This window comes from Equus caballus, chromosome 14 (genome assembly GCF_041296265.1).
Source record: "Equus caballus isolate H_3958 breed thoroughbred chromosome 14, TB-T2T, whole genome shotgun sequence".
NCBI lineage: Eukaryota > Metazoa > Chordata > Mammalia > Perissodactyla > Equidae > Equus > Equus caballus.
The window spans coordinates 53,253,144-53,276,454 of record NC_091697.1 but is presented as its reverse complement, the minus strand read 5'-3'; the positions used below and the strand labels follow the sequence as shown (position 1 = coordinate 53,276,454).

Genomic DNA, 23,311 nt, shown 5'->3' with positions numbered 1-23,311 from the left:
GTACAATTTGTTCAACTGTTTGAAGTGGCTAAATTACTGTATGTACTATACTCAAGGCTCAAATAATTTTCTCTCAATCCCTCCCCACCCCACACACATATAAAGATTTTTAAAATGAAGATATGTTGGAGGTGAATAAAAGACTTTAATTCGCTATTTTATACATGACACTCCCTGTTTTCTTCCCAATTTTAGAGGATAGTGCTTATAAAGAGAGTCTGAAAGGTCACAGTGGTTCGTGTCTCTACCTTCCAAGAAAAATTAAAAGGCAGGAATATTTATAAAAAGCAGGATGATGAACAGCTGTCAGCTCCAAATTGCTCATCTATTACCTATGGGTTTTCGCCCCAGTTACAAGCACTCCCTAGAAACCCCAACCAAAGAAATGAATCAGACTCTTTCAAAAAAGACCAAGCTCCTAGCAGAGCAATCACATTTATGGGATGCCATATCCTGCTTCTTTGGGCTAAAACAACAGCGAAATGCTCTCCGTCCACCCAGCTAAAGGACTCTGCATGGCTGCCAAAGGCCAGGCAAAGAGGTCTGAGAAAGGTGAGTCATGGCCTAGAGCTGTGGGATGAGAGGCAAGTGAACAGGATAAGAAAATAGTCATCCTTGCCTCACAAAAATGCTATGTGCCTGGCCCTCAGGAAGGGCTTTTTTTTAAAAAAAGAAAAAAAAATTAAAAAAACAAAAAACCACACACTTTATTTTGCAATAATTATAAACTCATAGGAAATTACAAAAGTAGTACGGAGAGTACTATGTACCCTTCATTCAGTTTCCCCCAATGGTAACACCTTGCATAAGGATAGTACAATATCAAAACCAAGAAAATGACCTAGATACAATACTGCTAACTAGACCACAGACCTTATTCAGATTTCACCACCTTTTACATGTACACATTTGCATGTTTGTGTGTATCATTCTATACAATTTTATCTCATGTATTGATTCATGCAATCACCAGAACACTCAAGCTACAGAACTGTTCCATCACCACCAAACAATTCCACTGTGCTCCTTTATAGCTGTACCTCATACTCCCACTCTCTCCCTCCCATCTCCATGCCTGGCAAACACTAATTTGTTCTCTATCTCTGTAGTTCTGGCATTTGGAGAATGTTATATAGATGGAATCACATAGTCTGTAACCTTTTGAGATAGGCTTTTTTTGCTAAACATAATGCACTTGAGATCTACCCAAGTTACTGCACATATCAATGGTTCATTTGTTTTTGTTATTTTTAAAGATTGGCACCTGAGCTAACATCTGTTGCCAATCTTCTTGTTTTTTTTTTTTCTTCTTCTCCCCAAAACCCACAGTACATAGTTGTATATTCTAGTTGTAGGTCCTTCTGGTTGTGCTATGTAGGATGCTGTCTCAGCATGGCTTGAGGAGCGGTGCCATGTCCATGCCCAGGATCAGAACCAGTGAAACCCTGGACTGCCGAAGCAGAGCGTGCGAACTTAATCACTTGGCCACAGGGCCAGCCCCTGGTTCATTTGTTTTTAATGCTGAATAGTATTCCATTGTATAGATGTACAGTTGGTTTAACCATTCACCTGTTGAAGAACATTTGAATTGCTTCCACGTTTTGACTATTACGAATAAAACTGCATGAACATTTATATAAACATTTTGTATAAACTTAGGTTCTTATTTCTCTAGGATAAATGCTCTAGAGTGCAATTGCTGGGTCGTACGATAAGCATATGTTTGGTTTTATAAGACACTGCCAAATTATTTTTCAGCATGGCTGTACCACTTTACATTCCCACCAACAAAGTATGAAGGATTCAGTTTCTCCACATCCTCAGTAGTATTTAATACTATCACCATTTTTATTTTAGGTACTCTACAGATGTATAGTGATATCTCATTGTGGATTTAATTTGCATTTCTCTAACAGCTAATGACATTAAACATCTTTTCATATGCTTATTTGCCATCTACCTATCCTCTTTGGTGAAATGTCTGTTAGTATCCTTTGCCCATTTTATAAATAGGTTGTTGGTCTTTACTGTTGAGTTTTGAGAGATTTTTATATGTTGTAGATACAAGTCTTTTATCAGATATAGACAGTTCTTGCTTTGCACAGATCTGATGTGCACCAATTTCAATCCCACAGTTTAAGCAACACCAGTCTCCCAACACGATTCAAACTCTAGTTGTCACAGTATGTTAACTGTAATTACATAAAGTACCAACTTTGCTTCTAGCTCTTCAGTGCACAAATCACTACATAAATAACACAAATGCCCATCATGCTCAGTGGCTGATCACATCACTTCTTTCAAAGTCTGTCAGTGACTGGTCATTATGCATCCATTATTCAGTTCATACACAGATGTCAAGTGTGTGGTTGTATGGCTTACCTCATCCCCCAATGACAAACCCTTGTAACATTTCATAAAAATGGATCATCAAAAGAGAGAATTGGCCAAGAAGGATGAAAGTGCAACAAAGAAATAAAAAGTGGTAACTCTGGCAGTGAAATTCATATTGAACATATATGGAGTTACAAATGATGTCATAATTTTTGCTTCAACTATCAAACATAATTTTAAAAATTCAAGAGAAGGATACTCAATATATTATGTTTTCCCCTACTTTTATTCATTTCTTGTTCTTTTTTCCTGATGTCCCAGGTTTCTTTCTGTTATTATTTCCTTTCTATCTGGAGAATATTCTTTAATCATTCATTTAGGTAGGTCTGCTGGTGACAAATCTTAATTTCCCTTTGTGTGAGCATGTCTTGATTTCCCTTTCACTCCAGAAGGATACTTTCATTGGCTACAGAATTCTGAATGAATGGTTTGGTTTTTTCAGCATTTGAAAAATGTTATGCCACAGCCTTCTGGACTCTGTGGTTGCAGATGAAAAATCCACTGTTATTCAATCATTGTTCCCTATAGATATTGTGTTGTGTCTTTCTAGCTGCTTTCAAGATTTTTTTCCGTCTTTAGTTTTCAGAAGGCTGACTGTTATGTGTCATGGTGTTGATGTCTTTGGGTTTATTCTATTTAAAAGTCATTCAGCTTTATGGATCTATGGGTTTATGCCTTTCAGCATATTTGGGAATTTTCCCATCTTTATTTCTTTGATTATTTTTTCAGCCCCATATTCTTTCTCCTCTCCTTCTGAGACTCCGATGACATAAACGTTAGATCTTTTGTTATAGTCCCACAGGTCCCTAAGTCTCTGTTCAATTGTTTTCAATCTATTTTCTGTTACTCAGGTTAAGGAATTTTTATCTGTCTCCAAGTTCACTGGTTCTTTTCTCTCTCATCTTTATTCTGCTTTGAGCCTATCCAGTGACTTTTTAAAAATTTTAGCTGTATTTTTCAGTTCTGAAATTCCATTTGGTTCTTTTTTATATTTTCTTTTTCTTTGCTGAGGTTGTCACTTGTTTCAAGAGTGTTCACAATTGCTTGTTGAAGCATTTTTATGATAGCTGCTTTAAAATCCTTGTGAGATAATTCCAACTTCTGAGTCATCTCACTGATGGCATCTGTTGTCTTTCCCAATCCAAGTTTTGATTTTCCTGGTTCTTGGTATGATGAGTGATTTTTTTTATTGTATCCTGGACATTTTGGGTATAAGTCATAAGATTGAATTCTATCAAATCTTCCTTTTCAGTAGGTAGTCACACTATTTAGGTTTAATGTCCTGGTTCTGGCCTTCTTGAGTGGTTGTGACTTCAAGACAATTTAGTTTTCAGAGCCTTTGCAGTGTTATTTTGGTCTGCTTCCTTTGTGTGCTACCAGAGGCTAATCCAAATCTTGAGCAGCATTCCACACTGTAGTTCAGTTCTCAGATCTTCTGCTGTGTTACTAGTCACTTTCTCATGTGGGTCACTAGGAGTATGCCCAGGACTTCATTTGCAAAAACCCTTTTTCCAGCTCCCTTCTCTCCAAATTCCTACCACCACTCTCCAGTTAGGAGGAGGAAGAGCAACACCTGCCACTGCTGGATGCTGGACACTGGGAGTGGAAGTCCTTCTTTGGCCTCTACTAAGATCACCCTTGTGGGGGAATTGAAGCACTGCCTCATTGCTGCTAGTCTGGGAGTGGAAGTTCAGGCTTCTCACTTACTCCCACAGACACGGCCCCAGAGTGGGGAGCAGAATGCTGCCTCATACTGCCTCGCTGCCACCAGGTAGAGAGAGGGTGGAAGTACAGTCTCTCCATTCACCCTCCAACCCCCACCTCACCTAGAAGAAGTGAAAAACCACCTTGATGCTGCCAGGCAAGGAACAGACATTCAGGTTCTCTTCTCGGCCTCTGCTGACACCACCCCAACAAGAGAAGCAGCCTGCTACTCCCATGTGGAGGGTGGAAAACCAGTCTCCACATCTGTTCTCTGCTGATGTCACACCAGTGGATGAAGTAGAGAAGTCTCCTACCACTGCACAGAGTATAGAAATTCAGGCTCTGCTCAGCTCTCACTGACATCACCTTGGTCAAAGTAGTAGAGCACTCCCTCATACCACTTCATTGCCATGGGGGAGGCGGGGGTGGTGTAAGTTTAGGCTCCCAACTAGGCTTAGGCTGATGACCACTCTGGTAGATAAGTGAGAGTGCAACTTAGTACCACCAAGTGGGAGGTGGAAATCCAAGTTTCCCATGCAACTCCTACTGGCACTAAGGGTGAGGGTGGGGAGATTTCCCTAGTCTTCCCCTAAAGCAGGACAGGTATTGTCAAAGAGCTTTTTGTCCTCTTAGGCTGCCCTTTTCCCAGTCCTTTCTCTAAAAAGAGCAGGCCTTTTTTAGGGCTTTTTTCTATCTGTACCTATTGGCATTTTCAAGATGTAGGCTTCTCCAGTGCCCACTCTGGGACATATAGAGGACAAAAAGAAAGCCCAAGGAACTCCCTGCCATGTCATTCCTCAAATTCCAAGTCCCTAGCCAGTCTATCTTCTTCTTCCCACCTTTTACAGTCTTCTTCTATTTGCTTTCAGTATTATGTCCAGGGCTTTTAGCTGTCCTTAGCAGAAAGAATAGGGAGAAATCAGTCTACTTTATTTTGTCCAGAATCAAAAGTTTAAGGTAGTATTTTAAAATGGAACAATTTATAGGATACAGGTGAACAACAGCAGACATGATAAAACATAAAACCTCAAGCAATTAGTATGGTAATAGAGAGATAAAGGGATCAATTCAACAATAACAGCCCAAATCGGTTCGGCAAGACAGAGCTTTTCCACAAAGCCAGGAACTCTGGGAAGGGTTGATTCTCTAAAATCCAAGATACCAACGAATGCAATGGCGTTGACGCCCTTCTCCAGAAAAAAATCAGGTCCCAAAAAACATTCACTTAATTGACAGAATATGACACAATATCTGACAGTATTGTCCTTATAAATAGAAAAGAACCATCCTATACTTGCAAGCCACCACACGACCTGGGTTTAAAGATTGATAAACAAAAAGTATGAGGGCATCTGCAGCCAGGAGCTTGAGACATGCAAGCAACTCCCCAACCCTCTGCAAGTCCATTTATTTGCCAGTCCAAGTGCATGGGTGGTGAGCCAAATCAGTCCAGACAGGCTCCAAATAAAAGTGGGAGAAAGACCTCAGGACTCAGCACCTCAGTGAAGGAGCTGACAACCTAAGCTCCACAGAAGTAAAGAAATAGTGTGGTAGCCATATCACAGAAGTGGTAGCTGACTCAAATCAGCTGGTAAAGGAATCTTGTATTTGGGTACGGTAATGGGACCTCCCCTTAAAAGGGGAGACTTGTTTTTTTCGTGAGGAAGATTCACCCCGAGCTAACATCTGTGCCAATCTTCCTCTATTTTGTATGTGGGATGCCTCCACAGCATGGCTGACAAGAGGAGCAGGTCTGCACCTGGGATCCAAACCTGCCAACCCAGGCCACTGAAGTAGAGCGGGCAGAACTTTAACCACTTGGCCATCGGGCTGGCCAAGAGGATTATTTTTAATTACAAAAGAAAGCAGCAACTGAAAACTTAATCTCTTGCTTTTATACTTAAAAAATATTTTCATAATATTCATATTTTTCTACACTAACTGAATTATGGGAGAAGAATACCATTAAAGAGAACAAAGAGAAGAGTCGTGGGTGCAGTGGGCCTTCTATCCACAGAGAAGAACACGGAACAGGGACTGAATTTTATGTTTCTTCAGCCCCACATGGTGGTGGGTGATGAGCCCATGCTGAGGGGATGATGTGTAGGAAGGAGCCCACCAATCTCTGCTCCAGATACCTAGGCATGCACTGCTCTCCTCTGCCAGCACCACTTTCCCTAGGTTAGTGCTTTTGCTTTTCCTCATCCCCCTCAGTTAACACACCTGTGGTGAGATGGAATTTTATTCATCACCTTCCTTCACCCTCTGCTGCTGCCACTGCCATCCTGCTATTCACCTACTCATACCACACATACTCTCCATGCCAGGAGATGTGACTTTGCTAAGATGAGCAAAGACATGGAGACTTGGCCTCATATTAACACATCCTAATTAGGTTCTCCCCACACACACAAAAAAAGGTTCATTTGTCTCAGAAATACTTAACTCTGAAGGATCTAAGGGACCTAAGGCTTCGTCCACTAGCATACAAGCTGTCAAGAACCTGATGCTGCCCCTCCAAGATACTACTAGAATTCCGGGGCAAGGTCAGAGTGGTAGACAAAGCAAAGGGGACTGTGAGGAGGAGAGGAGGGAAGGAGAACTTAGAAAGGTTTCAAAGGTGGCCATCAGAGGAGGATCTTGATTTCAAGGATAGGATTCACTAGAAATGTAAAAAGTGATTTGTGACATTCTCTGGCTATCACAAGAGTTCATGATCCATCTAAGAGTAAGATTGATTTTTGGTATAGGCCTGTATCTACGAGCCCTCCCAGACATTAGGGGTATAGCTAAGGGGTTGCCATTCTGCCTCTTTTTCCTTCTCATTCCCTTAGCTTGTAGACAAATTTAGAGCTGGAGGAAACTTCAGTCATCCTCTTGTCCCACCCTAAGTTATACATTTAAGGAACCTGAGCCTGGGAAAAGAGAATATATTTGCTACATATTCAAAGGACAAGGACAAGGATCCAGGCTTCTTCCTTCCCAGCCCAGCCCCTCTGTCCTTTAAGCTTGTGTCTAATCCAAGTGTAAGTGAGGAGACCTGGGTTTTAATCTCTATTATCCTCACTCATGGCTGTCTCTACTTTGTGTCTTAATTTCTGTAAACATGTAATGGGAAATTGGATCTTAACCTAAATGATGAGAGAAATGCTCCCAGAATTGGTTTTTTTTTAAAATAATCTATAAAGGGTTACTTATTTGGCATTAACAGCTCTTTAAATTATTTTAAAACGTTATTGTTATTATTATCCCACATGAATTGCAAAAGCTTCAGGAAAAAGTGATTCCCTTCAAGGCTGTCCTGCAGTTTTATACTAACTCCTTGGAAAGAACATCACACACCTTGTCTTCCTTTGAAGTCTCCGTCTCTACCCCTTCCTTGAATTTTGCCAGTGCACTCTTGAGGTCCTGAGACGTGTAGGTGTTGGTATTGATATTCAGCCTGTCCAAAGAGAAGTTGAGAGTCAGGAGGGAGGCACCATCTTTCCCAAGAAAGAATACTCTCTGGGTGGCTGGCACTCCAAGGCAAACTAAACCAGGCCAGCTCTAACTCAGAGCACACTATCCTACCTTTGTCTTCGGTCAGCCAGAAGTCCAACAGGGTGATCCCTTGAAACTAGAGGAGGAAAGACACAGCTGAAGATGAAGTCATTTCATGAAACAGGAGGAAATGGCATGGGGCAGACAGAGGCCCACCACAAACAGAGAGCTCTCAGCTAGAAACAAGTAAGGAATGTCTGTGCAATGCTGCTCTCTCAACATGTGCCAGGGCAAGACCTCCTGGAAGGCAGTGGGCATGGATAGAGAGAATAACATGAACCCTATTTATATTCTTCTAGGAAAGGGACCAACAGGGACCTGAGCCCCTAAGCATGTGCCTGATTTGATTTGACAAGGCAGCTTGTCTTCACAAAAACAGATTGGATAAATTCACACCTTTAAGATCAACCCCTGGGCACAGAGTAGATGCAAGAGGTATGTGTCAACCTGACAAAGGAATGGGTTTGAGACACCAAAGACTAGAATCAAGGCCAACCATCTTCCACAGCCAGCCTTCAAGGAGGGGGGAAAGGAACGAACATTGATATAATCTTAAGGACCTGGCAAAGACCAGAGTTGTCTCCTCACAAAGACCCCTGGAGCTCATTCAAGCCAGAACCATTCATCTTGACTAGACAGAAGGCATTCATGGGGTTGGGGGCAAGTTTTGCCACCAGTACTTATTTTGGCTCAGTGAACAGAGGTAAGAACAAGAATGATACAGACAAAGGGAAGTGTGGAATGTGGGCTGTGCTTGATAAGACTGTCCAGCTGCAGAGGAATTAAGGATAACCCAGGAGATATATCAGAGGTGGGGGAGGAAGGGGCTCCTGGACTGCTGTGCTCCAGGTGAGATGAAAGTATCAGTCTTATAGTTCAAGATCCTAGCAGGCCTCAACTCTCATGAAAGTGACGTGCTCTCAGGGCTTTGCTCATTCAGTCTTTTATTCATCCTAGAGACCCCTTAGGACCCTAAGAAAAAACACCTGTCTTCTCTAAACCTCACTCCTCCTAAACTAATTAATAATAGCTAATCACTTCCATTTATTGAGTACTTAACCATGTATCAAGCACTGTGTTAATCCTTTAGAAGTAATATTTCATTCAAATAATCCTCTCTCCCAGCAGAGCATCATCCGCTGCCAGGTGCACGAGGATGCCACTGCCCTGCCCCTTACCCCTAAGAGGGAGCTAAGTATTTAGAGTCATAGCTTGAACAGATTATTTCCTTCCTCTAAGACTTGGTCAGGACTAATCCTATCATGTCTCATATATCCCTGTTGACTGCCTTAAGTCCCACTCTCCCAGGCCATCCATCATCACCCACTCTCAGCTCCAACTACACATACACAAGTATGTACATGTGTGCCTGAAAGCACGCACATGCACACACACACATAACAATCTTCAGCTGGTATTCTCACTTCATTCTTCACTGAGAAAAACATATGTTATCCTCAAGAACTCCCTCATCTTCCTATCATCAGCTCTATACACCAACCTGCACCTAAATCTATACTCTCTGCTTTCCCTTCTATTATAATGGATGACAGTGTCCCTGCTCCTATCAAACTTATGCTCCAGATTCCACTTGCCTTTTCAAAAGCTTTAACTCCCATAATTATACCACTCCCTCCTGCCTGCATTATCAGTTTCTCCCCTTGATTGGATTCCATCAGCATATCAACACTCCTTTGACCCCATGGTCTCTAATTATCATGTCATTTCCCTATTTCCATTCAGAGTAAAACTTTATGAACACATTGTCTTCACTCTCTATCCACCTTCTTAACTGCTATTTACATTGCCATTTGCTCTAATCTTGATTCTGTTCCCACAACTCTACCAAAACTGCTCATTGAAATTACCAATAATTGATGGCCAAATCCAATGGACTCTTTACTAATGTCATGTTCCTCAACCACTCAGCAGCATTTACACAGTTCACCCACCCCTCCTTGAAACACTCTCCTTTCCTGGCTTCTTGTTAGCACACTCTTTTAGTTCTTCCCCTTCCTCACTCCTCTAATTCTTTTGTTGGTTCTTCATCTGCTATCTGAACTCTATATGTTGGAATGCCTCAGAGTTCAATCCTGGACAATCTTCTCTATCTCTACACTCTCCCCTAGTTCTTTTTAAATATCTATAAAGCAATGATGCCCAAATTTACATCTTTGGCCCAAACCTCTCCCGTGTACCAGCAAGACTCTTACACAACTACCTAACTGATATATCTTAGATCTTGAATGTTTACCAGTCACCTGAAACTTATTACATAGGGTTGATGGTTCTTCCCATAAATGTGTCCCTCTCCCAATCTTTTCTATGGTACAAAAAATGGTACCTCCAAGCACCTAGATGCACAAATCCCAACATCAAGCTTTGTCCTGAATCCCTCCCCCTAACCACCTTCCTTCAACCTCTACATCTAAATCATAAGCAAGGCCTGTTGGCACAACCTCCAGATTCAATCTCCAAATTCATCCACTCCCCATTATGTCTTGTCTAACTACTGAAATGACATCCTAACTGTCTCTGTGCTGCTTCTTTTGTCCACCTTCAATCTATTCTCCATACACACAGCAACTAGAGTGATCTTGCTAAACTACATTACATTAAATCACTCTCCCACCCAGAATCCTCCAATGGCTTTCCATCATAATTCTAGTTAAATGAATAACACTCAACATGCTTCTCAAAACTCCACATGATCTGGCCCCTCATACCTCTCCAATCTCATTTTCTATTAGTCTTCTTCCTTCTCTTACTCTCTAGTCATCCTGATCATTTTTCTGTTTCTTGAACTTGACAAAGCCTTTCCTTGACAAAGGGACTCTTCTTGTTCCCTCTCCGTGAAATGCTCTAACTCTAAACCTATAAAACTAACCCTTTGCTTGACTAAATCCCTCTCATTCTTCAGGTCTCAGTTCAAATATCATCTCGATGAGGCCTTCCCAAACCATCCTGTCTAAAGTGGCCTCCCCCAGAGACTTATCACATTGTTTATTTCCTCCTTAGTATTTATTACAGTCTCTAATTACCTTACTTCTATGTTTATTTACCTGTTTTCCTGCCTGCCAGGTTCCATAAGGCCATCAACTTGTCTGTTTTGTTTACTACTGTAACCCCAATGCCTGGAATATAGCCACTCAATAGGTCTTTTGTGAAATGAATGAAAGGAGCAAGTAAAAAGTCCTATCCTTGGCCTACTCCCTTAACTACTATAGCATATTGTACCATGGTCAGTGCTCAACCCAACATGGGACAACTTGGATGTAGACTGTCCTTCATCCCTCCAAAAAAAAAAAGGATGATTCAAAGATGCTTGGTTGTTCCAAGGCAAAAAGAGAGATGTACTGTAGAGATGCAGACAAGGATATGGACTAAAATCAGTGGAGATGGCAGGGCCTAATCCATAAATTAGCAAGAGGAAAACCTGCTGCTGGGAGCCAAGTGTATACTAAAGTCAGGCAGTGCCAGGAGAACCCTCTGGGACAAGTCAGAGTCAGGGGCCCTGTCCCAGGCTTTAGAGATCACAGGCGTCGTGGCTCTAGGTAGCAGTGTGGCCAGTCACACATCCAGCAGGACTAGTGGAATGGTTGCCATGGCTTAGGCTGAATGGACTATCCTCATCTCTCTAGCTAGCCAGTGACTCTTAACTCTGTGAGATCACCAAGTTCTGTGACAATCTGATGGAAAGCTATGGGTCTTTTCCCCCAAAATAAATAGTAGATAAGCAACACACTGTAACAATTCTGGAAATTAGCCTGCCCTTTGGCCTCTGTTCACATTCTAATGCTAAAGAGCCAGGAAGACACTGTGAAGTAGAATTAGAGAAGCACAGGATAAGGTCCACTCCAGGAAGAGGAAGTCACCAGCAAAGGCAGCCAGAAACTCACCGAGCTCCAGGCAGTGAACACCTGCAACAACTTGTCAATGTCTTTGGGCTTCTGTTCAGACAGGTTTGCCACTGGCTATAAATGCTGAGAAGGAAGAGGACATGTCCAGCATATCCTGGAGGCCACTCCAGGGCAGAGTCCTCTAAACATTCCAAAGGAGAAAAGTAAAGAGGCAAGAGTGGGGACGTATATTTCTCTGTTATGATGTGTCTGCTACAGACCACATGGATGACTCTGCTTTCTATTCTAAAAAGATATGAGCAACAGACAAAGCAATAAGTGTTCCTCCTGATGATTTATGGTCAGGTATTGGAGAAATAACTTCCCACAGTATTAAAACTAACAAATAAAAACTCAAAATTAATCAAGTTCTTAACTCAATATTCTTAAACCAAGAAAAAAACAGACTTTTTATTTAGAAAATAAGGCAGGGCTTAGATGTGAGAAAAGACTTCCTGAAGTACTTTGAGATACTGAAATATGTGTGTATATGTGTGCTGCAGATGGAGAGAGGTTGGCAGGAGCTACAACAATAAGACTTGATTTTTTCTTAGATGCTTGTGAGGAAGGAATCATCATACGACCTGGGTCACTCCAGATAAAGGCCTATCTGGAGAGATGGGGGAAGATAAAGATCCTTCTCAGCTTTGGGTGACTGTAAGGAGGACAAATATCTCCTTATCTTATCTATCACAATATAAAGTCAAATTTTCCAACAGTGAAAACTGCCCAAATATGAAAAGGCTGCTTTGTGGGGTTGTGAGTGCCACATGACTGAAGGTGCACATGGACAGGCTGAATGACCTCTTGCCTAGTGTTTTAAGAAAAAGACTTAGGCAAGAAATGGGTCTCTAAAGTCACTTTCTGCTTCATATCTAACTGCAAAATATTGTTAATAAAAATCCAAGGACTGAGTAACACTAACTGCACTCAATCCATGATTGATTCCCAATACTTATACGTATTAGAACAGGGGCAAGAAACTATCTGTAATGACCAGATAATACTTTAGGCTTTGTGAGCCTATAGTGATTATCCCAACTACTCAACTCTGCCAATGTAGCAAGAAAGCAGCCATAGAAAATACATAAATGAATCAGCATAGCTGTGTTCCAATAAAATTTTATTTATGGATACTGAAATCTGAATTTCACGTAATTCTCATAAGTCACGAAATATTATTCCTTTTTTGTTTTTTTCCAACCATTAAAAAATGTTAAAAGCAACTCAGCTTGTGTGCCATACAAAAACAGACAGTAGTCCCAGTATGGCCACAGGCCATAATTTGCTGGTCCCTGCATATGAAACTTCATGGCTGGTATTTATATTGACCTTCCAGACTGCACAGTTCCAGCAGCCCCTGCAATCCTGTTCCTCAACCTCCCTCTCCCTCATGCAGGAAACAGCAAGCAAAAGAAACTTGGAAATTCAAGACAAAGAACAGCAAACAGAGACTAGGAATTGTCCAAAATCAAATAATCTAAACTGGTTATTAAAAAATAAGGCAATCTCTTACCACTGGAAAACTTTTATACTACAAGAAACCCTGTTTTAATAAGGACTAACAAGAGGAAAAGTTAGTCTGAATTAAAGACTTTAAAATGCAATTTTATTGTTCACCAAGGAAGTATTACTGCAAAGCAGAAGGCCTAACAGGCCTGTTTTAATGAATAGATGACTCATCTGTAATCAGCACATTAATTGTTGGGATTCAAAGGGGTGCTCTTAAAGTACCAGGAAAAATAGCTTCATTTTTAAAGCAGGTTAAGCATTCCCCCTACAGCCTTTTTTAAAGTATCAATTTGCTCTGCAAACTATTTCTTTCCAAATACTGTAGAAGTAAACTTCCATAAAACCCTGACAGATTTATCACAAATTCTAGGCTATTAAATTTCAAACTTTTTTAAAAAGCCACATGAGTTTGAGTAAGAAACATTATATTGTCATTACATTCAGTACTACAAAAATCAATGTTGTCAGCTTCCCGGTCCCTAGGGTTAACACTGTACCTTTTGCCCTTTTTTGACCCTTTCAAATTATTTCGGAACTTGTCTTCATCTTGGAGTTTCACTTCTCTTGCCCCAGTCTGGAGATTCAGCCGCACATGGGATCCTGCAGGGACAGCCTGACCTAAAGCCAAGAAGAGACAAGGTTCGTGAGGTAGACAGTCCTTGGAGAGACACAGTGATGGAATGGTTGGCTAATAAGCCAACAAGACTTAATTAGTTCATGAAGACCAGACTCTGCTGTGTTCAGTTCCCTGCATCCATCCATCTCTCTCTCTAACACCCACACACCATTCACATATTCTCCTTTTGATAATCCATATTGAATAAGGGAATGAGGCAAGGTGAGAAAGGGTATCTGCAATCCAGAGACCAGTGTCTCCCAGTTAGAACCTACATATTTAAGCTATTCTGTTTTCTTTAAATTGAACTATAATAAGCCTTTTTATTATGTGCAGTAGGTGAATGGCAAATACCTACTCACCCTTCAGGACATGGCCATGTTACTGCCTCCTCCATGACACCCTTCCTGCCTCTCCTCTGACACTCCCATAGAACTCCAAACAGCTTGCCATTCCAGCAAGCTTACACTTCACCACTCTTATCTATTTAATCAGGCTCCTTCTATGATGCTCTCTCCTCCCTGAGCAAAGGGACTTTATCTCCTCTTTTTTTATTTCCCCAGCTCCTAGGCCAGAGCTTGACACACAAAATTTGTGGCATTTAAAAATGTTTTGAGACAGGAGAAGGAAGAAGGACAAGATTGGAAGGCAGGAGGATATAGCAAGCCAAGGAGGCAGAGACTGGAACCAAGAGAAACTAAAAACCTACACCCACCTATCTCAGAAAGCTAATCCACTAGCTGGGAAAATAAGTGTTGCAAATGGATGGGCTATCCATGCACATTGTATAAAATTACCCACAGGTAGTTAAAAAAGCAACTGCGCAAGATCACATATTACAAATGGAATGTTGTACTTATTTGTTCGTGCAACTGATATTTACCAAGCAACTTCTATACACCAGGCCACTGTGGTAGGTTCTAGGAATACAGAGGAATGTTAATGGCCACAGGGATAGAGAATTTCAGGGAAAGGGCTCTTCAGGAGACTGGAAGTCTAGAAGCAGAGATGCTGCTTTGACACTTGACTTTGACTCCACTTTCTCCTGTCAGGCGATAGCACCGCCTTGCTGATGCTTCCTGGCTGAATGCTAAGCAGGTCACCCTTGATTTTCCCTCTATTTTACCACCCCTCATATCCAATCTATTCTAAAACATGGAGATTCTTCCTGCTATATATCTCCTGAATTCATATCCTTCTCTCTGTTCTCCCCACTGCTGCTCTTGTTCAAACCATCATCATTTCTTTTCTGGACACTGCCATAGCCTTCCAACTGGCCTCCCCTATCTACTCCTACCTCCCAATCCAATTGTTCTTTACAATGAATGATTTATTTTTCCCCCAAAATACAAACCTGACTATGTCATTCCCCTGGTTTGCTTTTAATGGCTTCCTACTGTTCTTAGAATAAAGATGAAAGTCCTCACACTGGTCAATGAGGCCTGTTAGTATCTAGTCCCTGTCTACCTCTTCAAACTTGTCTACTCCTCGTTCCCCATGCTCTAGGCCACACCGGTCTTTTCCCATTCCATGAAAGAACCATGCTCCCTCCTACCATGGAGTCATTCCACCTGCAGTTCCCTTTGCCCAGAATCCTCTTTCTAACCCCAGCCTCCGTCTCCTCATCCTTCCAATCCCAGCTAAGAGTCACTTCCTCTAAGAAGCATCCTCTCTTTCCCAGACCAGATCCAGCTGTCCCCTAAAGGCTTTCACAGTACCATGAACCTTTTCTTTATAGCACTCACCACAATCTGCAGTTATATTTTAGTTTTTATTTATCTGGTTAATATAAATTCTCACCATTTTATCTTCAGGGCCTATCACATGGCCTCAATAATCATTTGTTGAGTGAAAAATTAGAAATGAAAGAGAGAAAATCCTAGCTGATCTAGAGGTGTATGGAAAGGCCAACAAGGATTTCCACTAGGGCAAGTAGATTCATAATAAATAGTAATCATGTTAGTAGTTATTTTTAGTAGTAACAGCACTAATACTAGTAATAATAAAAATAGCATTTTGAATTTTCAGACTTTTGATCAAAATTAGGAACAGAAAAGAAAAAAGTACATGATTTTATAAGTTTCAAAACATCACAGGTTATATCGTGCTAAGCTGGCCAAGGAAGAGACCAGGATGTTAATGTGAATCAATTTATTTTATTTGGGGAAAATTCCAAAATTACTCCCTTCACACAAGCCACCACAGGGGGCAAGAGCAACTACAATAGCATTAACTTAAAATGCAGGTTACACTCATTTAAAATACACAAAACCAGCCATGGCAGCAGCAGTGGCAAAGGCAGCAGAAACTATAGTATTTCAAATGTTTCCACCCCACTGGGAAAAAGGCCAAGTTAGAGAGAGTGATCTGACCTGCATCCTTCTAGGGCCTCTGTGAAGGGATCAGAACACTTGAGAGGAGCAGAGCAGAGGCAAAGAGTCACAAGATACATGCAGGTAAAGAGTTCGGGATTAGGGGGTGGAGGGCAAAGGGACAGGCAGAAAATAAAACAGGGATCCAGAAAGGCAAAGAGGCCTGCAGCCTACAGTGTCTGTTTGCCTACCACTGGCTTAGACTCAAGACTGGGGTCAGACCCATGCATGAGGAAACTCTGTCTATATTAAGTACAAGTTCTGTCCAAATTACACAAGGCCACATCGTATGAATTTTGACTCCTCTTGGGACTCTCTGTCACTGACTTCAATCACAGGCCAAGATACAGGTAACAACTCCTATATTTCCAAGGTGGGTGCAGGGAATCTGTGGTAGACTGCATTGTTGTCACCAATTTTCTTCCCCTTGCCTGTATCCACACCCTTTGCCATCTGACCTTGCAGTCCCTCTTACTAGTGATGGAGCATACTTTCCCACCCCTTGACTTTGGACCTGGCTTGTGACATACTTTGGCCAGTGGGATGTTAGCAAATTTGCCACAGAGGTTTGAAATGTACTTGTGTGTTGGCCTGTCTTTTGGAATTCTGCCATCACTCTGAGAAGACCATGCTCTGCTGGCATTCTGGTCCAAGGAGGATGAGAGACCCATGGAGCAGACCTGGACCCAAACTGTAGATTGGAACCAAGCCCAGGTGAGTCCAGCCATGGTCAGCCAAGTCTAGCTGATCTGCAGACACGTGAGTAAGAATAAAAGACTGGATTTCTTTTTTAACTTTTTACTTTGAACTACCTTTAAACTTACACAACAGTTGCAAAAATAGTGCAGAGAATTTCCATGTATCACATACACAGGCTTTCCCAATGTTAATATCTTACAGAGCCACAGACAATTATCAGAACCGGGAAATTAACAATACTATTAACCCAACTAAAAATCCTTTTCGGACCCTACCAGTGCTTCCACTAATGTCCTTTTTTCGTTCCAGGATACCACATGGCCTTTGGTTGTTATTTCTCCCTAGTCTCTGTAGTCTGCAGTAATTTCTCAGTCTTCCCTTGTGTTTCACGACTCTAACAGCTTTGAGGAATACTGAGCAGTTTTTCAGGACCGTCTGGCATCTTCTCATGGTTAAACTGAGGTCATACATCCTTGACAGAAGCACCACAGAAATGATATAGTGTTCTTCTCAGCACATCATATTACAAAGTTCATGATGTCAATATGTTACTGGTGGTACTGGCCTTGATCAACTAATAAAAGTAGTCTCTACTGAGCTGTTCTACTGTAGTAAACAAAAATCACAGCAACTACCAAGCTAAGGAAAATGGTTTGGCAGTTTCTCAAAAAACTAAACATGGAGTTGCCACATGAACCTAGTGATTCCACACCTAGGTATATACCCAAGAAAATCAAAAACATATATTTACACAAAAACTTGTACTTGAATGCTCATTGCAGCATTGTTTATAATAGCTAAAATGTGAAAACAACCCAGATGTCCATCAACTGATGCATGAACAAACAAAATGTGGTATATCCATACTGTGGAATACTACACGGATGAACTTTGAATATATTATGCTAAGTGAAAGAAGATGGCTACAAAAAGCTACATATCATGATTCCTCTACTATGAAATGTCCAGAATAGGCAAATCAACAGACATAGATTAGTGGTTGCCAGAGGCTAGGGGAAGGGAGGAATGGGGAGTGATTGCTAGTGGGTATTGGATTTCTTCTTGGGGTGATGAAAATGTTCTGGAATTAAATAGGGTGATGGTTGTACAATATTCTGCATATACTAAAAAACACTGAATTGTTAAAAAAAAATGGGAGAAATACTTTGAGATTATACATATCATCCCTCTTCTCCTCAAACGAAACCATTAGAGGAATCCGTCTACAACAATAACCACTGTGGTGAGGGTCGAATGGCAATTTTCTGTTTCCTTCCTTCCTTACACATTAACTGAAATTTCACTGCAAGCAAAACTGTCACTCCTCCACCTATTTAATTATTCATACCAGTATGGACTTGTGGATATTTTAGTCTATGACTTATAATCCAATACTATCATTATTTACTTTGTTACTCAAATTGTTTCAACTTTGGCAATTAAGAATTCCTTCAGGTTGCCTCTTGTGTTCCTTTAACAAGTCCCTTCCCCCCATCATTTTCTTTTTTCAAGTATTTCCTTACTTTCTGGTTCCATAAGATGTTCCAAGTTCATCTTGTATTTTCCTTCCCCAGTTCTGGAATCAACTACTTCTCAAGAAGCCCTAGTTTCTCTTATTAAAGAATCGTATTTAGAAACCAAGATCTGGGTGCTAGGTGTGCTCATTACTACTAGGGTATCCTTGCTTCTAGACCCTGTCAATGGATAGAGCTAAGAAATTTATTTATGTGTTTACATATATGCATATATACACATCTATATTTCTGTATCTATTTGTCTGTATGTCTATTAAAAACTAGCAGTTTAGGGGCCAGCCAGGTGGCACAGTGGTTAAGTTCACACGTTCCACTTCTTGGTGGTCTGGGGTTCGCCGGTTTGGATCCCGGGTGAAGACATGGCACCACTTGGCAAAAGCCATGCTGTGGTAGGCGTCCCGCATATAAAGTAGAGGAAGATGGGCACAGATGTTAGCTCAGAGCTAGTCTTCCTCAGCAAAAAGAGGAGGATTGGCAGTAGTTACCTCAGGGCTAATCTTCCTCAAAAAAAAAAAAAGCTAGAAGTTTATACTGATATTTCCAATTCCAATCTAATGTCACAGAGTTATTTGTAACTTTCCCACTTTATTTGTAACTTCTTTCTCCAACAGTGAGTAACCTGGCTCTTGTTATCTGCCATATACATATTTACTGTTCAATTCTACTATACATATAAAGTAGTTTCAAAATTGCTAGCCCATACCCCTATGAGAAATACATTTACCAAACTAGATTACAGTATTTATACACAGTACTTTTGTCTTTAGTTTTACAGTACTATCTGTCTTTAGTTTATAGTATCTAGTCAAGATATCATTGCACAAAGTCACTCAGGGTAGTTCTTTTCTTTCCAGCCCCTGATAATACGATTATGTTATTAATTTGTAATACTTGGTTAATTTGTTAGTGTCTGTATTTCATTTTGTGGTTCCCACTCCTGTACATCCTGGTTGATTTAATTGTTTATTTGGGGGGCATCTGAAGGGTATGTGAACTATTACTATAGCTCTAAAACAGAGCTATACAAAAAGAAATTACTGCTGTTTTAAACTGAGTTTTAAGGTAGTTTGTTTATTGTGGCAATTCACTCCAATGGTCCTGAAACAAGGAAGTTAAGTGTTCAGTATAAAGAATAGCTCTTTTTTCTGAAATTACATAGTTTCCATCTTTTTAGTGTTAAAATGTCCTTTTATAAAATGATATAACAATGATGATGGATGATGGTGGGCTGTTTCCATGTTAAGGCTCTTAACAAAGTAAAAAATTTGGCCTTTGGTCCCCCAAATTTTCTTTTAAAGTTTTTCTGCTCCATGAAACACCATAGTCTGGAAACCACCCATCTACTCTACCAACATTTTAGAATTATTCCCATTGTAGCTTTAAATGAGAGAATTTTATGGAATATAAATTTTATCTCAATAAAGTTGTTTAAAAAATTCATTTCTTTGGATAAAGCAGTACCCTCTCCCTTTGAATCCCAGAACAGCAGTTAGTTTATCAGATACAGTCCAAGATGACAGCAAGTATTTCTAGGGGCCAGGAAAGAGAGCTAAGCTCAGAGCTCAAACACAGCCCCAGAAGGACAGTTCTGGGCAGGGTGGAAAGAAGAAAATGGCCAAGAAAGCCTGAGGCCATGAAGCACCTGGGCAAGAAGAACCTCTGTGAAGGGCAGGTAAGAAATAATACCAAGAGGTAGAAGTCAACTCCAGCACCCATGGGAGGCAGGCAAATAAGAGAGATGAGTAAGGAGGGCCATCTATAAGACAACAGGGAGTGGTGAGGGCTGAGAAAAATGCCCCTTCTAAAAGCACTCAAACTTTAAAATATAAAAGCCAAACAAAACACATCTATAAATGGAATTCAGCCCGCAGCCAATTTGTGACTATTGGAAAAGATGTTTCACCTATCGACAAATTTTGCCTGACTCATGTCTTTGTCCCAATTCATCCCAGTGCTCAGTGATTAGAAACTTGCCCCTCCTAGACTCACAGTGACAGGGTGCTCCTCGGGTAGTGCCCATAGTGCGGCTTCTGTGCAGCCTGACTGCCCTGCTTCAGAGGAGACAGGGCCAGCTGAGATGGATGCCGCAGTGCTCTCGTTTTTGCCTTGGGATCAGATGCCTTGGTAGTTACACAGCTTTGGGAGGGGTAAGAGGTATTGGGTGTCATCTGTAGGCCCCTGCCAGAAACCTCACCCTCCAGGGACTTCTAGGCTCTTTCAAGTCATACCTGGATGCAATGGCAGAAAATCAAGTGCTGCCCTGGCATGGCCTGTTCACACAAGAGCTGGCCATGCGACCATGATCCCTGGAACTCTGCTACCCACTCAGCTCTGTCTTTGAGGGCTGGGTGAATTTAGCCAAATTCCTTTTTGTTTCTGAATCTTCATGCCCTTATGTGTCAAATGAAAACTATCATGTCTGCTTTTCCTAATGTGTTAGATTGTTGTGAAGAACAAATGAGAAAACACTGTGTCAGTGCTCAGAAGAAAAAAGTGCTTCAGGAAACACAGCCCCAAAAAGGTAAATGTCAACCAGGATGAAACAAAGACATTTTATTTATCAAGTCCTGTAGGCATGTTTAACGAGTAAAAATCCCTGATTATGCTGCATTTCTGAAGGGCAGGGACCAATCACTTGAGCCCACAGCTCAGGCTCAGCTCCAGGCACACAGTAGGCCTCCAGAAAGGTCAGCTTGAATGCCAGCCCCTGGCCCCCATTCCCCAGACCAGAGGGAATAGGAGAAATGTGGAACAGGAAGCAAAGCCACTCACCTCACTGGGGCCCCCAAGCTCCTAACCAGGGCTGGTCAGAGCTGAGACTTTACAGGCCTGGTTGCCATGACTACCACAGCCCTCTCCTCCAGCTTTTTTATTCAAAACCCCCAGACAAGTTCTGGCAAGATCCCTGACTCACACAAATGAGCATCTATCCTGTCTCCAAAGCAGGACTTGAACTGAACCAGTAACAAAAAAAATGTGCACAAACCTCCCTAGGGTGCTGACCCAATGCTTAATGTTATTATTTTTGGCAGGGAAACACAAATGGAGACTGTTTTATAAACAGCAAAGCATATAGTGAACCAGTCTGGACTGCAGTTATATTTATGCATTTTCTAAAAGGACAAAACAATGAGGAAATGAGAAAAAATAAAAATATTCTCCAAACTGATTTTTCACTTTGAGTCACAGAATCTAGAATCTGGGAAGGGCCTGAGAAGTGTTCTCTGGCATGGCTTCCAAGCATGGGCCAATGTCCCTCACCTGCATTAAAGCCCCTCAGAACAAGAGACTCCACAGTTTCCCTAATGAAACAGCTACCCTGACAGCTCCCACCACGCTCCAGAGCCACCCTTCAAAATCTCATCTGCTGTGATCTAACCAAAGTCTCCTTCCCAGCCCTCAAGGAGGACAGATGACAGCTGGTCACCAACCTCTAGATATAAAATTCACAAGAGCAGTCCTCTTCAAGGACAAGGACTAGCAATGCTACTTAGAAGATTTCCTGTATTACAGAGAGGTACTCTGAATAGCCATCAGGACAAAGGCTCAAAGGAACTATATCTAGGACACAGTAATCCTCTTTCCATAACTGGCTGGACAGCAAGCATTCATTGAGGATTGGGCAAGAGTCTGCTCTCTTCTAGGCATTCTTTCTACCACGCTTACTGCACACCTACTGAGGGCCACTTGCTGTATTTGGTACTGGGAAGGGTACCACGTGAACAAGATCAATCACTGCCACTGAGGAGTATGAAGTAAATGAGGAAGAGAAGTAACAACATTTAGAGTTCCAAGTCCAGAGAACAGCCTTCAGAGAACAAGCAAAGAAGTGGGCTTATTTAGGGGGCAATGAGTAACCCCCTTTGAAACATTTGGAGCTCAGTATATAAAACAGGGAGAAAAGAAGCAAGGAGGCCAGTTGGAAAGCTATTATACTTGACCTAATCAGTGATAATAAAGCATGAACCAGGGGAATGGGTAGGGAATAGGAGGAATGAGACAGTAGAATGGGATGATAGTATTTTAACCAGAAAAACTAGGAATCTTATCATGGCCCTATCAGTCCTCCTTCCCTCAAAAGGACAACCTTTAAGCACATGCAGCGATTCCTCCCACCAGCCCAGGGTTGCTGGCAGACCCCAAAATTTAATAAAGCCAGGGACAGAATAAAGAAGAACAGAACAGAAGGGGCAGAGGGGCTACTTTCACCCAGGACCCACAAGGGGCATCCTGGACCTGTCTTAGCCTTTGTGCCCCTTCTATCTCTATTCAAAATGTGTCCCATGTTCCTCTCTAGTTTAGAAGAAGACCCAGTAAGTGAGACTAATAGGTATAAGACAGCCCATTAATCAGAACATTCAGGTTTTTACACCCATGCTGGGAATCCAGTTTTTAATAACCCTTTTGACTACTATGGTCTACTAGTTCCTGCCATTTCTCTTTTTTTAAGATATACTCCCCACCCCACCCCCACTCTCTCAACCCTACAAAATCTTGCATATATTCAGACTTCAATCTATTTTCAGTTGTGCACATGTGTATGCCTATGTGTTGGGGGTGAGGAGACTGAGAAAAGGCTCTGGAAAATTAGGAGAGGAAAGGAATCACCAAGAGACCAAAGTCCAGGCAGCTGAAATAAACTGCAGCACAGCTACACTCCTTCCAGCTTTCTAAACCCATTTGGGAATTACTGAGTCAAATAAAATCACATTTTTAAAAGTCTCACTATAATTGAAGTTAACCATGAAATACTGGTGATGAGCTTCACTTAATAATGAGGAGGGGAAAGGATCTAATTTCCTTCAGCTCAGCTTCCTGAGTCTTTCTTGCTGCTCCTGACTTCTGGGATACACTGCTGGTCTTGATTCTTCAGTGAGGACAAGATCTGTCAGTAGAAACAGGTTGGAACTTTAAAACAATGAGAAGGGAAAAAATGGCAAATTGGACTTGAAGGAGTTAAATGTGCCGGTTTCCGAGGGGTCAGGGGCTTAGCTTCACTACTGCTCATTTTCTGGAGAAGACTCTTGGGGATTCCAGAGA

General features: G+C 41.5%; 1 protein-coding gene across 10 annotated transcripts in view; it reads right to left on the bottom strand.

The window, feature by feature from the left end:
* Positions 1–23,311, bottom strand: part of SIL1 (SIL1 nucleotide exchange factor) — a 254,106-nt gene that overhangs the window by 69,414 nt on the left and 161,381 nt on the right. For all 10 annotated transcript variants that reach the window (XM_070234176.1, XM_070234178.1, XM_005599371.3 and 7 more), the window contains 2 exons: positions 13,547–13,667; positions 7,441–7,540 (listed from right to left, as the gene is read on the bottom strand). In XM_070234176.1, coding sequence (XP_070090277.1) covers positions 7,441–7,540; positions 13,547–13,667 — 221 coding nt within the window. The remainder of the gene's footprint in view (positions 1–7,440; positions 7,541–13,546; positions 13,668–23,311) is intronic.